General features: G+C 42.2%; 1 protein-coding gene across 2 annotated transcripts in view; it reads left to right on the top strand.

The window, feature by feature from the left end:
* GFRA3 (GDNF family receptor alpha 3) overlaps window positions 1-11,867 on the top strand; it is a 124,364-nt gene extending 112,497 nt beyond the window's left edge. The window contains exons 7-8 of one of the 2 annotated variants that reach the window (XM_077265545.1): window positions 8,563-8,681; window positions 9,903-11,867. In XM_077265545.1, coding sequence (XP_077121660.1) covers window positions 8,563-8,681; window positions 9,903-10,007 — 224 coding nt within the window. In that variant the 3' untranslated portion in view covers window positions 10,008-11,867. Of the gene's footprint in view, window positions 1-8,562; window positions 8,682-9,854 lie in introns of both variants that reach the window. The other variant, XM_077265544.1, reaches the window with a different exon arrangement.
* Window positions 11,868-13,935: the final 2,068 nt, after the last annotated feature.

Raw genomic sequence — 13,935 nt, 5'->3', positions numbered from 1 at the left:
GTCAGAACAGAGTTTCGATGACCTGCTGCTACATGTCCAAGGATCAATCGCCAGGCAGGACACACAGCTCTGTCGAGCAATTCCTGCTGAGGAACGTCTCTTGGTCACCCTGAGGTACATAATTTGGAAAAAGAAACACCTGTCATTAATATGATTTTTCAAAAAGCCATGTACTGATTTTATTTTCTCATTTTCTCTTCCGTAGATTCCTGGCTACCGGAGAGACCTTGTCATCCCTCCATTTTCAATTCAGAATTGGAGTGTCAACACTTTTTTGGATTATAGGAGACACCTGCCGTATTTTAGGTGAGGTTCTGCAACAAGAATTCCTCCCACAACCCACAACTGAAATATGGCTTGAAAATGCTGAAAAATTCAAGGAAATTTGTAATTTTCCTAACTGTGTGGGGGCTGTGGACGGCAAACAAATTCGGATTCTGAAACTTGCCAGAAGTGTAACCGACTATTTCAATTATATAAAATACTTTTCCATTGTTCTAATGGCAATTGCAGATGCTGGGTGTAGATTTGTTGCCATGGACATTGGCTCGTAAGGACGAGGAAATGACTCACAGGCTTTCAAAAACTCTGATATGGGCCAACGTTTATATGGGAATGATTTTAATTTTCCACAGCCACAACCTCTTCCCAACACTGAAGGACCACCAATGCCATTTGTTGTGGTTGGGGATGAAGCATTCCAAATGTGTGCCAACCTCATCAAACCGTACTCAAGTCGGGACTTAAATCACACAAAAAAGATTTACAACTACCGACTGACAAGGGCAAGAAGAACTGTTGAGTGTGCCTTTGGATTGCTGGTTTCTAAATGGTGCATTTTGGGAACATCCATTAATCTAGAAATTTAGACTATTGATGAGGTTGTGAAAGCTTGTGTTCTTCTGCACAACTACTTCCTGGTAAAAGAGTGACCAAACTTAGAACCTGAGGAACCTGTTTCATTGCATGATTACCAAGATCACTCTCTGAGGACTTCAGTGGAAGTTGCTCAGATGAGGGATAAGTTTGCTGCTTATTTTGTTTCTGATAATGGACGTGTTGCATGGCAAGACGAAATGGCTTAAGCCGCCAAGTAAAATTTTTCTTTAATGTTAAAATGTCCCTGCAATGTTAAAATATTCCTGTAATGTTAAAAATTCCATGTAATGTTAAAATGTACATGTAATTTTAAAATGGAGCTGTTCAAATGTACATGTAATGTTAAAATTTAACTGTAATTTTACAATGTACCTTTAATGTTAAAATATACCTTTAATTTTACACTGTACCTGTAATTTGTGCTTACTCAAATATTTAAATACCTCCAGTTAAACTTACAAGTTCCCTCAACAATACAATACACACCTGTGTGTGTTTGCGGCGGCGGCGCATAAAGGTACAAAGAAAACACAGATATTGTGGCAAAAAAATACAAATTTTATTTAACAATATTTAACAAAAAAATGGGTTTAGGATAGGGGTGATTGGGTTTAGGATGGGGGGATTTAGGATAGGGGTGATTGGGTTTTGGATCAAGGGCCTATCTGAGGGTGAGATGAGGTGGACCTTAAGGGGGTGAGGAGATGTGAGGTTTGGGTGGTAGTTGATGAGGCAGGGGTTACAGGGGAAGGGGCAACAAATTGAAGGATTGGATCATGAATGGGAGTGGACACATCCGGGATAGACGACACAGTGGAATCATGAGAATGGATAGACAAGCTGGAAGGGACAGACACAGACACAAGGTCACATTGGTTGGTGAGGGTGGAGGTGGTGGGTCAAATCTTGGCAGTTTTTTGTGGTTCCAAAGCTTTGTCCTGGTTCTTTGTTTTCTTGGCCGACTGGTAGTGATGGCCACTTTAGTGTTCTGGCATGGTGCTGGGATGGTCAGCATTGTGGATACTGCTGGTTGCAGGGGTGATGGAATGGGCAGTGTTGTGGATACTGCTGGCTGCAGGGGTGCTGGAAAGGACAGCGTTGTGGATACTGCTGGCTGCAAAGGTGCTGGAATGGGCAGCATTGTGGATAATGCTGGCTGCAGGGCTGCTGAACTCGGCAGCGTGGTGGATCTGTGAACTGGAGGCGGTGGTGGTGGAGGATAGTTTGGTCCTGTGGGAGATGTAAAGTAGATGTGTGGCTGCTGGTAATATCCTCTGGCCTGTGGATTGTAGCTTTGGGACTGCTGCTGGGACTGCTGCAATGCGTGGCTGTAAGCAGCCTGGCAGGCCTGCATGACGTTCAGCTGGAGTTGAGGCGTAAGGTTTTCCGACACGCTCCGCTCTATTGCTGAAAAGAAATGTCTTGCCGGTCTCTCAAGGTTGGCTTTCAGGCGGTCAAGGCGTTTATTGATATCCTGTAAAAGTGTGTTCACATGGAGAGATGGCAGCACCAGGAGACAACCAGTCTAAAGGAACAGAAAGAAAAATTAAGAGAGACAGACATTTTCAAAGGTTCTATACTTACATAGCCAATCTTGTCCTCACCAGGCAAGCAGCACCAGGAAAGACGCCAGCACCAGAGACAGATGGCAGCACCAGGAGACAACCAGTCTAAAGGAACAGAAAGAAAAATTAAGAGAGACAGATATTTTCAAAGGTTCTGTACTTACATAGCCAGTCTTGTCCTCACCAGGCAAGCAGCACCAGGAGAGACGCCAGCACCAGAGACATATGGCAGCACCAGGAGAGACGCAAGCACCAGAGACAGATGGCAGCACCAGGAGACAACCAGTCTAAAGGAAAAGAAAAATTAAGAGAGACAGACATTTTCAAAGGTTCTATACTTACATAGCCAATCTTGTCCTCACCAGGCAAGCAGCACCAGGAAAGATGCCAGCACCAGAGACAGATGGCAGCACCAGGAGACAACCAGTCTAAAGGAACAGAAAGAAAAATTAAGAGAGACAGATATTTTCAAAGGTTCTGTACTTACATAGCCAGTCTTGTCCTCACCAGGCAAGCAGCACCAGGAGAGACGCCAGCACCAGAGACATATGGCAGCACCAGGAGAGATGCAAGCACCAGAGACAGATGGCAGCACCAGGAGACAACCAGTCTAAAGGAAAAGAAAAATTAAGAGAGACAGACATTTTCAAAGGTTCTATACTTACATAGCCAGTGTTGTCCTCACCAGGCAAGCAGCACCAGGAGAGATGCCAGCACCAGAGACAGATGGCAGCATCAGGAGAGACGCCAGCACCAGAGACAAATGGCAGCACCAGGAGAGACTACAGCACCAAGAGAGATGGCAGCACCAGGAGACAACTAATCTTGTGCTTCCGTGCAGAGTCTTGTGCTTCCGTGCAGTCTTGTGCTTCCGTGCAGTCTTGTGCTTCCGTGCAGTCTTGTGCTTCAGTGCAGAGTCTTGTGCTTCAGTGCAGAGTCTTGTGCTTCAGTGCAGAGTCTTGTGCTTCAGTGCAGAGTCTTGTGCTTTCGTGCAGTCTTGTGCTTCCGTGCAGTCTTGTGCTTCAGTGCAGAGTCTTGTGCTACAGTGCAGAGTCTTGTGCTTCAGTGCTGAGTCTTGTGCTTTCGTGCAGAGTCTTGTGCTTCCGTCGAGAGTCTTCTGCTTCCATCAAGAGTCTTGAGAGTAATGGACTACCTGACTCCACACCCTTTTTATACATCAGTGATTTTGCAGGTGGTAACAGTTTCCTGGACATGATTAGTGTTAAGTACGAATTGCGTTCCGTACGCATGCGTATGAATGTCCTTGCCTACCATTGCGTTCCCATAGACAGTAATGTGGTGTTTTAACGCATTCCATTCGCAATCATCCACATGGGGATAACTGCGCATAATTGACGCCTCAAAAAATGCAACATGTTGCATTCGCTGTGCCCCGCCGCACATTGAGAAACGACGCATGTGTACGCAGATGCATGCGAACGCATACAAACGCATGTCCTTGCGTACAGCATGTTAAAGGTAGGTACGCAAGACGCATGCAGATATATGCAGATCAAACGCTGCGCACATATACGCAAATGTGAAAGCAGCCTTAAAGGAGTATTCCACTTTCAGCCATTCATAGCTAACTAGATAACTCTGCATAGTTGATATGTGAGATATTAACTCCTTTGCCTTATTTATCCAAACCATTGTGGGTGCTACATGCATATGACTGTCCACTTACAGTACATACAAGTAATGAAAACATTACATAACCTTTATCTGCACATAAGCTTATTATAAGCAAGCACAGCAATCTAAATGAGCAACACGTTACAATGTAAGTCAGGGGTCTCAAACACATGGCCCACGGCAGCCCCTGAGGCTGCATTCTGCACTGGAACTGCCGAGATGATCACGTTCCGGTCCAGGAGGCCCCAATGCCTGAGCTTCTTTTCAGCTGAATGTGCATCATTGACGCACATTCAATTGAAATGTAATGTGGCATAGAGACCTGCTGTCTGCACCACAATACTAATATCATCCACCAGCCAACCATAGGGTCATTGCTCTAAGAAGGGAACCAAGATGGGAGACCTTATTACACCGGGGCCCAGAGGCTGCAGGGCGGCTAATAATGAGGGCAATCTGGCCTGTTTATCCGGCCCCAAGGCTCCGGAGGGCCCCTTTCAGGGCTTATCAACCACATTGGTTAATGCTGTAGATAAGCCCCGATTCCCACCTGCAAGTGAAGAAAAATAAGTTTTATTATACTCACCCAGGGTGGAACGGTCAAGTGCGATCTGGTCCGATGGGTGTCGCAGGTCCGGGTCCAGCGCCTCTCATCTTCTTGCGATGCAGCCCTCCTGCTTGCTTCATGGCTCCCCAACATTGCGCTCCTGCGCAGGTGTACTTATCTGCCCTGTTGAGGGCAGAATGAAGTACTGCAGTGCGCAGGCGCTGGGCCTCTCTGACCTTTCCCGGCACCTGCACACTGCCGTTCTTTGCTCTGCCCTCAACAGGGCAGATAAGTTCACTTGCGCAGGAGTGCGATGCCGAGGAGCCATGAAGCAAGTAGGAGGGCGGAATCGCAAGCATATGGGAGGCGCCAGACTCAGACCTGCGACGCCCATCGAACCGGACCGCCCCCCAGGTGAGTATAATTAAACTTATTTTTCGTATCTTTCAGGTCGGATCGGAGGCTTATCTACAGCACTATAGAATGCTGTAGATAAGCCCTGAAAGGCAGTGGCCGCATCTTATAGCGGCCAAAACAGGTGACAGGTTCCCTTTAACACAGTCCCTTAGTATATAGTGTACTCACTTATTATACATAGCACAGCCCCTTAGTAATATAGTGTACTCACTTATTATGTATAGCCCTGTCCCTTAGTATATAGTGTACTCCTTTATTATGTATAACGCCATCCCTCAGTATATAGTGTAGTCACTTTTTATGTATAGCACAGTCCCATAGTATATAGTGTACTCACTTATTATGTATAACACCATCCTTAGATGCATAGTTTCCTCTTTTGTTATGTATAACACAATCCTTTATTACATACCATCCTCTCTAGTTACATATGGTGCCATCCCTTATTATATAGCTTCCTCTGCTGTTATGTACAGTGCTGTCTCTTACATAGTGTATTCTTGTTATTTTGTTATTCACAGCGTCCTCTTTTATTACATAGTCTGCTCTCTTGTTAGATATAAAATGACTGCTGATGGAGGAGCCGGTGACCAGACTACCAGTCCATTATCTCCTCCATTAGAAAAGAAGCTTTCCCATGCTCCATCAGCCATCTTACATTATATACCTTAAGGCTGAGTCACACATAACGATATCGTTAACGATATCGTTGCAACGTCACGCTTTTGGTGACGTAAGCAACGATCCCGCTAACGATCTCGTTATGTGTGACAGCGACCAACGATCAGGCCCCTGCTGGGAGATCGTTGGTCGATGGGAATGATCAGGACCTTTTTTTGGTCGCTGATCACCCGCTGTCATCGCTGGATCGGCGTGTGTGACGCTGATCCAGCGATGTGTTCACTTGTAACCAGGGTAAACATCGGGTTACTAAGTGCAGGGCCGCGCTTAGTAACCCGATATTTACCCTGGTTACCATTGTAAAAGTAAAAAAAAAAAAACACTACATACTCACATTCTGATGTCTGTCACGTCCCCCAGCGTCCACAGGGTTGACTGTGTCAGCGCCGGCCGTAAAGCAGAGCACAGCGGTGACATCACCGCTGTGCTTTGCTTTACGGCCGGCGCTGAGACATTCACTGCAGGGAAGCTCTCAGCATCAGTGCGTGCATATTAGCAGCGCTCCTGCCGAAAGCAGTTTTAACCCTGTGGACGCCGGGGGATTTGACAGACATCAGAATGTGAGTATGTAGTGGTTTTTTTTTTTACTTTTACAATGGTAACTAGGGTAAATATCGGGTTACTAAGCGCGGCCCTGCACTTAGTAACCCGATGTTTACCCTGGTTACCCGGGTGCTGCAGGGGGACTTCGGCATCGTTGAAGACAGTTTCAACGATGCCGAAGTCGTTCCCCTGATCGTTGGTCGCTGGAGAGAGCTGTCTGTGTGACAGCTCCCCAGCGACCACACAACGACTTACCAACGATCACGGCCAGGTCGTATCGCTGGTCGTGATTGTTGGCCAGTCGTGTAGTGTAACGGTACCTTTACAAGAGAGGATGGTTTGTGATTAAAAAAACAGGGCTCTGTATACGGTAATCCAATATCTAAGGGATGGTGCTGTACATAGGAAGAGAGGGCACTGTATAAGGGACTGCAATATACATAATAAAGGAGACTATGTAATATACTGTATACATGTACGTGTGTGTATATATATATATACAGTGTATATACACTCACCGGCCACTTTATTAGGTACACCATGCTAGTAACGGGTTGGACCCCCTTTTGCCTTCAGAACTGCCTCAATTCTTCGTGGCATAGATTCAACAAGGTGCTGGAAGCATTCCTCAGAGATTTTGGTCCATATTGACATGATGGCATCACACAGTTGCCGCAGATTTGTCGGCTGCACATCCCAAAGATGCTCCATACAAGGCAGGATGGATCCATGCTTTCATGTTGTTTACGCCAAATTCTGACCCTACCATCCGAATGTCGCAGCAGAAATCGAGACTCATCAGACCAAGCAACGTTTTTCCAATCTTCTACTGTCCAATTTCGATGAGCTTGTACAAATTGTAGCCTCAGTTTCCTGTTCTTAGCTGAAAGGAGTGGTACCCGGTGTGGTCTTCTGCTGCTGTAGCCCATCTGCCTCAAAGTTCGACGCACTGTGCGTTCAGAGATGCTCTTAGGCCTACCTTGGTTGTAACGGGTGGCGATTTGAGTCACTGTTGCCTTTCTATCAGCTCAAACCAGTCTGCCCATTCTCCTCTGACCTCTGGCATCAACAAGGCATTTCCGCCCACAGAACTGCCGCTTACTGGATTTTTTTTCTTTTTCGGACCATTCTCTGTAAACCCTAGAGATGGTTGTGCGTGAAAATCCCAGTAGATCAGCAGTTTCTGAAATACTCAGACCAGCCCTTCTGGCACCAACAACCATGCCACGTTCAAAGGCACTCAAATCACCTTTCTTCCCCATACTGATGCTCGGTTTGAACTGCAGGAGATTGTCTTGACCATGTCTACATGCCTAAATGCACTGAGTTGCCGCCATGTGATTGGCTGATTAGAAATTAAGTGTTAACAAGAAGTTGGACAGGTGTACCTAATAAAGTGGCCAGTGAGTGTATATATATATATATATATATGTATATATATATATATATATATATATATATATATATATATATATATATACAGTATATACAGTATGTAGCCTTGTCACCATAAAAGGAGGGGGGCCCAGACACATGTCTTGCACATGGGCCCCAAGCTGTTAGTGTCCACCCCTGCTATAGTGGGCATAGTAATGTTACCCTAACTTTTTTTCCATAGTGGAAGCAGGAGTTCCTCACTCAGTGGGTGTAACTTATTACATGTTCTTTCTGTTGCATTTCCCTTCTCATTAAGAAACTCTTAAAGGAGCACTAAACACAAAAAATGTACAAAACATTCGGCAGCACATTTTTCTTTAATCTCCTCCTTTCATGATGTGTTTTGTCATATGAAACACTCAAATATGAGAAATATATAAAGCAGTCTTCTCCATGTATCCCAGGAAACATGCCCATCTTTTCTTCAATATTTTGTGTGTGGCCATAAGACAACCGGCTGTGGTAGACGCCTCCTTAATTGAGTGGTCTAGGATAGCGCAAAAATTGTTGCAGACTAACAAACAAGAGAAACTATATTTTTTATTCAATTTAATCATTCATTCTTGGGTTCAGTGTTCTTGTAAGATTGTGATATGTTAATATATGGACACATATTTAAAACAATGAGAAGCATAGATTTTTAGCTGATCATACATAAATCCATGTGCACATTTATAACAACTATTATATATTTTGTGAATCTATGGACTGAGGAGGTAGACATTGGTATGATGGATAGTTTTGACTTCACTCAGATTACACTTATAAAGTTTACTACTAAATACTGTATATGCTTTAACTCTTATGAAACTATGAAACCTTAAAAAGCCAAATAAATAATAACTTATTTATCTGCAGAAAAAGCAATTAGCCCAGACCATAACCAGAATGTCCCGAAGACAGTAAATGATGACCAGCGAAGGTCTGATGATGATAAAAGTAGTCCTCATTTATCCATCCACACTGATGAAAAGCAGGTAAGGCTTATTTCTCTTTGCTTGAAGATAAAAGAACGCTATGATTGATTTCTATGACTATTTCCATCCTATATTTGATTTTTTTACCTTCCTTCCTTTTGTTATTTTATACATAGCAACATATTGGTTGGAAAAAAGGGATGTTTAAAGGGATTTCCCATGAACAAAGTACATTTTAATCAATAGATCTTGGAATAATAATAAGTTCCACAATTTGATGTGTTAAAAAATGTTCCTGTGCTGAGATAATCTTATAAATGTGCCCCTGCTGTGTACTGTGTAATGGCTGTGTCTGACCATGCAGGGACATGGTCTGATCTTACCACAGCTGCTGGTCAGGGGAGGACACAAAAGAGTATACAGATAGGACACCATGGGATGCCTCTTTTTGAACAATATTTTAACTCAAAGATAAAATCAGCTGTTATCCTGTGCTGTATTCTGTGTACTTTTTTACTTCCTCCCCTGCCCAGGAGCTGTGGTATGATCAGACCAATGTCCTGCAGGGTTGATTTAAATGAACTTTGTTCATGGAAAATCTCCTCTAAGCCCAGCCTCCAAGACCTCCTCTGGAACACATAAAACAGGGCAGGAAAACCCTCTTCCTAACATGTCCCAATTTTAAATAAGCTGAGGTTTCTGTGTGACACATACCTTTTGGACTGGGACATGCCAAAATTTTCTGGACTTGTTTATAAAACTTTGAGATAAACCTGGGAAAATCAGGAATAGAGATGGAAGAATCAATTTATAGGACTCCGGTCCACCAACATGGTCAGTAATCTGTGACCATTGGACGGCAAACCTCCTTACATCTCCAACTATTCTTTTGATTAGCTGGGCTGGTACAACGTCTTTGTGTGTCATGTCACAGTGATGACGTCATGCCAGCTTGGCTAATTAAAAGAAGAGCTGGCAAGGAGATTCGCAAGCCTCCCATCCAGAGGTCACACATTACTGATCCAGCCAATACATCGCAAATTGGTTCTCTCATCTCAACTTTTGGCAACTATGTTAATTACGGAGATCACAAATACAGAGATTGTGTGTGTAGGTGGAATAAAATGGTACAGAATATAATATATAAAAGATAATTGTCATTGTTTATAAGAAGTACTGTCTGGCCTACACAACATTAGGGGTAAGGCTGATTTTAAAATACATGTTTTTCAGAACAAGCAGACAGCAGAAATGAATGATATGTCTGTGCTTCCCTCCAAGAAACAAATGTCTTCTGATCCATCATCAGGTGTTTGTGCACCATCTTTCACCCTACTGAAGCCAGCACTATTTTTGTGGCTGCTAAAAGTGGTGGTATTAATGTGACAGAAGAAAAGGAAGGCCACCAAAGTAACATGACAGCACAATAACTATGAACATGCTTGGATTGAGAAAATGACAGCTGGGAAACACTGGTGTGTGAATTGTTTTTTTCAATCTTGAACTTAAATACTAAAGATGATGATTCACAAGGCAATAAGACTAGATGGTGTGAACAGCCAAGGACCACACACTGCAAAGACTTGATGATCTGCAATTGTCTCGGTAGGACATTGGCTGATGTATGTTAAGCACCATTGGAGCTCTAGATGTTGGAGTGTTGCTTCTCAGAGAAAACTTACAACCACAGGTAACTTGAGTGTTTTACCAGATGCCTCCAAAGCAAATGGGACACTCATGTGGATGTCATACTAGATACATAATGTGTTCCTGATAATGTGACTGAAAGAGCTTTCAAGAGCTTTTCTTATAGATATAATTGTCTGAAGAAGATGAGATGACCAATAATGACCAATGAAAAGATCTATCGTATATATAGGAATCTTTGGTACCGGCTTGTAAGACTCCTTGGCGTGTAAATTGAGAGTCTGAGGAATGTTCAAGACACTACAAATCCCTTTTATCTGTGACTTTATGCCAATTGCATAGCTTTGTATAAGTGAACACAGGTTTATTAATGTATACAGAGCTGCTAACAATTGCAGAAGTCTAGTATTGAAGGTGGAAGCATTTTGTGGTGATTAGGAGTGAAAAGTGTGGAAACATTTCTGAAAAGGTGCTACATTCCAAGAAGTTGACAATCTGCTTTCGGTGGTAATTTGTGATGTCTTGATAGATCAATTCCACTGCTCCAGGGTTTTGGCACATAAAAGCATTTGAAGTGACAGCAAGTAAAGATCTGTTTATTCCTGCCCTTATTAAAATTCACTGGCTTCAGACTAAATGTAATAATAATTTGCCAGTGAAAATTAAGAAGAAAGATCAGCAATAAACTATAACTCTGTTATTTATTGTGGATCTTGATTAATTGTGCCATTGTTCAAATCATCATATTGGCGGCATGATTGCTTAATGTAAATACTTGTAGTAACATTTACTTAAGGCATTGCTGGATAGTGCCCAGCTCTTGCTAAGCAACAGTAATGCTTCTTTCCTGGTAGGGCTTCAGATCATTTAAAATGACTTCTGAACCCATTGGGGTCACGGTTTTCCTTCTGGAGAGTGACATACCAGCTGTGGCATGCCAATAGAAGGAGGCTTGTTCCTTGTGCAATGCTCCCTTGGGAAATTTCATATGCAAATTACATCTACAGAGAGGAAGAGGACTTCATGTCCTCTTCCTCTCTGAAGAGGCAATTTGCAATCTGAATATATGATCATTTATACATGATTTTTAAAAAATTCCATTTAAAGGCCTGGGGCAACTTTTGACTATATGAGCCCCTTTTTGCCAACTTAGAGAGCTCATAGAGGGTTGCTACCCCAGCTCCTTGACAGCTAGATATAAAAAAACTCAAGTTTTAGTTTTGAACCCCGATCACACTAATGTTTTAGTGAAAATACTGACTGCATTTGACATTTTCAAGATCATTATTTTAGATGAGAGATTATTTTGTCAAAAATCACTTTACAGAAAGACAGAATTTATTTGGTATTTAGGATTAAAGTATGAAAAAATGTACTTTCTGCATCTAATGCATAAAAACTACTGGACGGCTTATATCCACTTACACAATACTTGTACCTGGTTTTCATCTACTGTTCATAACATAACTGGTAATGAACGCATATTAACGCAGAATTCTGCACATCACTGTCTAAAGTAAGCTGTGCACTGACCTAATATGTGTGTAAATTATTATATATGTGTAAAATAAAGTAACAAGTTAATTATCCTACAGGAAAGTGTCTAATTTGCTTTTAAAGATAAGACCAATAAATGTACATATGCTTTTTAATAGGGATAATGCAAGTTTTTATGTTATCATATTGTTTCAGTATGTTGCAAGAACTTATAGCATATCTTCAGGCAAGAGAAGCTTTATAACATAAATGTAAGAGGTCGAAAGGGTTTACTTTCCTGCAGGGTGGCTAGTATTGCTATTTTATACAATGATATATAATAAAGAAAACACATCTTGCAATTTCCAATTTGGACAGTAATACAGAATAATGATGACGTACCATACACAAAAATAATGCTGCTGTGTGGAACAGGTCCATTATGCTGCAGGTTAATAGTACCACATTACTGTACACACAGACTAGCTTTAAAGTGATTGCAACCAGTTACTAATTTAACCTCTGGATAGGGAACGACTTACTGATGGCAAGAGGTCCGACTGCTGAGAAGTTGCAATCGCGAGAAGGGAGCAGAGCCGCATTCACAGCTCAGGTCTATTTTTTGTCAGTGGGACTGCCAGATAAAGTGGAGTGCAGTGAATGGCTATATTCGACAATACCTCCACTCCACTCAGATATCACTATGCAAAGCCCCTTTCTTGGATTCATAAGGGGTTCTAGGGGTTGGACCAACAGTAACATTATCTATTGTGTACAAACCTCACCCAGTTCTGATTAAGTGCCATCAGCAAATGGGATCGTGAATTACTATGACCAAAGGGAAGGTTATGGTTTTGTCATGGAGGATTACGCTGGTTAAAGTGAAGTATATTTGCCCACTGGAGCTTTTTTAAATTAGGCACCATGTTTGGGTGTGTTTTTATATTAAGGAACTATTTTATTCTTATGTTTTGGCACTAGTGAATCCTTGGGTGGGGTCCCATTATTTCTCTGTGTCTCTAGCCAACGTTCTCAGCTTCTCTTTACAATTTCAGTATCCAAATCACTCCTGATATATGCAGAATATATCTGTGGATAGTATAAGGTAGCCTCTGGGAAAACACCATCCCTGCAGCCTGTCTTCAGACTATGCATTATCATGCCGATGTCTATATAGCACCTTGAGCAAACCACAGACTCTAGCAGAAGTCTAGTAAAGGATGTTTTGCGGAATGGATAGCAGGGCATTACATGGCTCTATATTAGTGTGCAATACACCAGAAACGCTATCATAGGATGACACTTCTATGACATCGCTTTGATAATGTCTGATCTGCTAAGTTTTCATCAGTCATCAATAAGTGCTTTAAGTATATCATTGTGAATTGGAAATGTTAAGAAGGAATAGCTCAGTCATGATGCAGGAGACCATGCAAACTTACAGATCGGAACCACCAAGTGCTTAACCTCTTGGAGCCTGTATTTTGCTACATCACTAATTACAGAGATTTAAACTGCCTGGAACAAGAACTTTGCATTTTGAGCTCCAAGAAATGGGATTCCATGGATGGCCATCTGAACATAAGCTAATATCACCATGTGCAAAAAAATCAACTGAAATGGAAAAATCACACTGCCACATGACTCTGGAGCAGGGAAAATTATTTTCTTCAAACGATAAATCACATTTCACTATCTGGGTGTCTAATTGAAATATCTGGGTTTAGTGCATGCTGAGAGAACGCTACCAACTAGACAACATAATTCCTACTGTAAATTAGGATGATGAGGTATAATATTATCGAACTTTTTAAGAAATTGTGCCAAGATGTTTATTCCCAAGAGTAATATTAATGTTACAGCCTACAGATATATTTTAGACAATTTTGTTATTCCGATTTTACAACAACAATTTGTGGGGATTCCCTTTCCTATTTTAGGATGGTTATGCCCCAGTGCTCAAAGTGAGGCTATGATAATGTTGGTTGGGGAGAAGGCAATGATGGGTTGGGTTAGAAGGAAATGATGGAGGTGGGGGAGAAGACAATGATGGTGGTGGGTAAGAACAATTATGGAAGTGGGGGAGAACAGTGATTGAGGTGGTGGAGGGGAAAAAGATGGAGGTGGGAAAAACAATGATTGAGATTGGAGAGAACATTGATGGAGATGGGGAGAACAATGATTGGGATGG

Source organism: Ranitomeya variabilis, chromosome 5 (genome assembly GCF_051348905.1).
Source record: "Ranitomeya variabilis isolate aRanVar5 chromosome 5, aRanVar5.hap1, whole genome shotgun sequence".
NCBI classification, from domain to species: Eukaryota; Metazoa; Chordata; class Amphibia; order Anura; family Dendrobatidae; genus Ranitomeya; species Ranitomeya variabilis.
This window is presented reverse-complemented; position numbering and strand designations above follow the sequence as displayed.